This window comes from Austrofundulus limnaeus, unplaced genomic scaffold (genome assembly GCF_001266775.1).
Source record: "Austrofundulus limnaeus strain Quisiro unplaced genomic scaffold, Austrofundulus_limnaeus-1.0 Scaffold1325, whole genome shotgun sequence".
NCBI classification, from domain to species: Eukaryota; Metazoa; Chordata; class Actinopteri; order Cyprinodontiformes; family Rivulidae; genus Austrofundulus; species Austrofundulus limnaeus.
Window position 1 is genome coordinate 36,008 of NW_013953727.1, and position 3,595 is coordinate 39,602.

Sequence of the window (3,595 nt, forward strand, 5' to 3'; positions counted from 1 at the left end):
TAATAATAATAATAGTCAAGTGTTTTCTCTCCCCTGCATGACTTTGGTTACACAATGAGGCTTCGTTCAAAACAACGCGCCGGAGGCAACAAATAAAATCCCCTTTCTCCTCAAAATCTGCTTATAAAACCACAATATATTTATAGAAACGCCCATGTTGTGTGATCCCTGGTTGCATTAGCAGTTTTCTCACAAGCACTGATTGGTTCAGTTTCACGCCCCAGGCTACAGACGGGACAGGGACTCAGTGCGCATCGCGACGCGCTGACCGCCGGGATCCATCCGGGATAGCGCAGTGGCAATTCATCAAAAACACACACACAGCTGTCACACCTGCCCTCCTCCACGTCTCCTTTCAGGTGCAACGAATCGGTTAAAAGGGGCACAAAGCTCCCACTCACCTAACTTTTGCTGCCACKGAAGAAATCGCATCGTTCCTTAAATTCTTCCTCTTGGAGACGGTGGTTCCCATGCTGACATGGAAACGACGCAGACAGGAAAACTGTTCATTCCAGTAATAATTTTAAAAAATCAAATTAGGAGGGATGAAGGAATGCGACGAGGGGTGGGGGGACAAACCCTGAGAAGGAAAAAAAAAAAGAAAGAAAAAAGTTAGAGGGAAATCCTTGAGCTGATGCGTCTGCAGAGCAAAAAAGACGGACGTTTGCTTCTCTRCTCTCCTCCTCTGCTCTTTCTGTCTCTCCGGGTTTGAGCACGTACGAGGGGTAGCTCAACAGCTGTGGCTGAAACACACAGAGACACACACACACACACTCACTCACCTCCCTCTCTTTCATTGATCTAAAAATCCAGTCAGAGAGGACTGGKGGTTTGGTCAAATCAGCATCCTTCAGACACAGAGAGGACATGAAAGGCCAATGGGATCACTGGTGCCATTCATAWCATCGATTTTTGAACAACTGTATCAGTTTCTGCATATAAATATTTATATTGGTGTTACATAATGTGTCATTTTGGTAAAAAGCTCCACACATCTCTCTGTCTCACACACTCACAGACTGAAATGGACTCCTAACAGCCAAAGACTGAGGACAGAGCTTTTTGAATGTTCCCAGGAGCTGCAGGTTCTGCTGCTGGTTTTATTTCCAGCCCAAATATCCTCTGRGTGGTGCATTAAGGAGCTGCAGGATAAAAGAGATAAAGGACGTTAGGTGTAGAGCACTGATGAGACCTGATATGCAAATGGTCTTTTTTCTCATTTTGATGGGCACTGAACCCATCATCATTATCACATCTGATTTTTTTTATTGTTGTTATTATTCAAATCAGTTCAGATTACACTTCCTCCTTCAAATGATGTGAAACATCTCATTTTCTGATTTGGTCATTTTTCTTTAAAGCGTCATTTTTATATTGTRGTGAGAACCTTTCATTTTGTCAGGACAGGAAAAAACATCACAGTCCYCACAATCTGAGGAGGGGAAAAATTACACCTTTCATGTTTTTGTACTCATTTTTATATAACTGCATGATAAACATTTACGTTCTGCACCTTTCCTCCAGAACACTGGATGTAAAATAACAGGTCATCAAAGTGWTTAAGGGATTTTACATCTTAGAACTAAATGGATAAAAAATATCTTTGTGATCTTAAGGATTAAACCCAACATACACAGTTTTACAGGTATAAAATGAAACATTTGTGATTAAACAACAAAATGAGATTTAAACAATGCAAAGAACATTTGTTAACTCTTTGCAACGTTTGTAAAAAAAAAAAAAACATGCAGAGGATCAGTTGTGGCCTAAATTTGAGATTTTAAAATGTTTAAAAGCWAAATTTTAGATCCTTGAAAAAGGAGTTAAATGGAATGCCATGAACAATTAGTATCTTACCTGTTGTAGATAGCTCTTTATTCAACTTCAGTTTGGAGACATATAATTTGATTGAGTTTACAAAGATTGACAACACTTGTCCCCATCTTAGGATGATCATTTGTGTTAAAAGTATCGACATACATAACACACTTGAGTCTAGAAGTCATTATAGTTCAGTCCTGAACAGTAACGATTGTTATCTGTGGCTAGAGGTACTTCTGACCAAAATGACAAGCTAACAGTTATAAGTGCTGCTGCTGTCTTTAAACAACTCAACAAAAAGTYAGGAGATTTGTGTTTGGTATTATTTCTTTGTTACAACGCCTCGGCAGCACTTGGAGGTACCAGAAGCTCAAAACACGTGTCAACAGCAAAATAAGCTGTTTGACAGAGAAGATTTGGCAATTTTTTTCTTCATTTGTGCAACCCACATACTCAGCTCTAATGCTCATCTCACAAATGCATGTTCCTTTTAAATGTGGCACAGTTTAAAAGGAAATTATCAAGCCTTCAGTAGTCTTAAATGTATTCTATAGAAGCATAAAGAAATAATCCCAAACACACATTTCCTTACTTTTTGTGCTACGTTTGTATTTTAGCAGCTGTGGGCTAGCAGTGCAGCCTGGGACATTTTCAGCATGAATATCTTAATATTTCTGCTTGGATGACCATGTGATGTGAAATTGCTGAAAGTGTGAAGAACTTTAAAAGTGGTGACTGCTTTCAGATTACCTTGGTTTGGCCCTCTTTGACCATGTATTAGTCCAACCTCCAACCTTAGCTGGTTAGAAAAGCTATCTGCAACAGGGAAGATATTTACTGTGCATAATCTTTCAATAGAAACCCACAAGAGAAGAATGACTGATTAAAGATAAATGCACGACGCAATTAAACAGTAAACTCTGGTCGTTTTTAGTATGGTGTTGCAAATAGTGTAAAAGAAACAATCTACGATTTGCAACATTTCAAGGCAGAAAAAAAATCAGTTGTAAAAATTGAATTGCAGCATGAGAAGACTTTAATCTTATTTCCATATAATACAGTTGACAGTGTTAGTTTACAAGAGTCAGGCTGCAACTAATTCTTGATTTAATAAATACAGTTTTTAGCTAAAAACCTCCACCGGTGGTGCAGAAAATSTGTTAACTCACAGAGTTCAAAGACGTTTAATCTCTGCTGCCTGTGACAGACGACGTTAATCATTATGGTGTGCACACACTCACATACAAACACACACATTCACATATGGTCACATGCGTTTGTCATGCCAACAGATGGAAGCACAGGCAGCAGTCAAATCACCCATTAGCCTTCAAACATCAAATCAATTGAGTCTGCAGGTTGTTTCAGCAGCTCCAGATATCTGCAGGGCGTTCTTGTTTTTTTTTTTCTTATCTTTATAATGTGTCCTTGTCCTGCACGCACACACACACACACACACACACACATTTGTACGCACAAAGACAAAAGGAATGGAAATCAATAAATAAAGCAAAGCACCGCTGGGCTGGTGTGAGCTGCTCTAGGCCATTAAGCAGTAAATAATTCCAGGCAGCTCTGACGAGACCGAGGAAGCGTGTGCAGGTGGACTGTAGATGAGCTCAACAGTAGAAGGTATGAATCAACGAGAAGACAGAGCGAGGACTTCCTCGTAGAAACCCGAGCAACAGACGAGGGCAGCAGGAAGAAAAAAAAAAAACGAGGGAGGCTCTTCTAGAAACAGGAACATGATGCATCTTAGACTCAACAGCAGGAG

General features: G+C 39.8%; 1 protein-coding gene across 5 annotated transcripts in view; it reads right to left on the reverse strand.

The window, feature by feature from the left end:
- Positions 1 to 1,304, reverse strand: part of LOC106534978 (NMDA receptor synaptonuclear signaling and neuronal migration factor) — a gene marked incomplete at its 3' end in the record, with an annotated part of 35,381 nt that extends 34,077 nt beyond the window's left edge. For 4 of the 5 annotated variants that reach the window (XM_014031813.1, XM_014031812.1, XM_014031811.1 and 1 more), the window contains 2 exon segments: positions 402 to 743; positions 1,017 to 1,303. In XM_014031813.1, coding sequence (XP_013887267.1) covers positions 402 to 472 — 71 coding nt within the window. 5 annotated transcript variants of the gene reach the window in all.
- Positions 1,305 to 3,595: the final 2,291 nt, after the last annotated feature.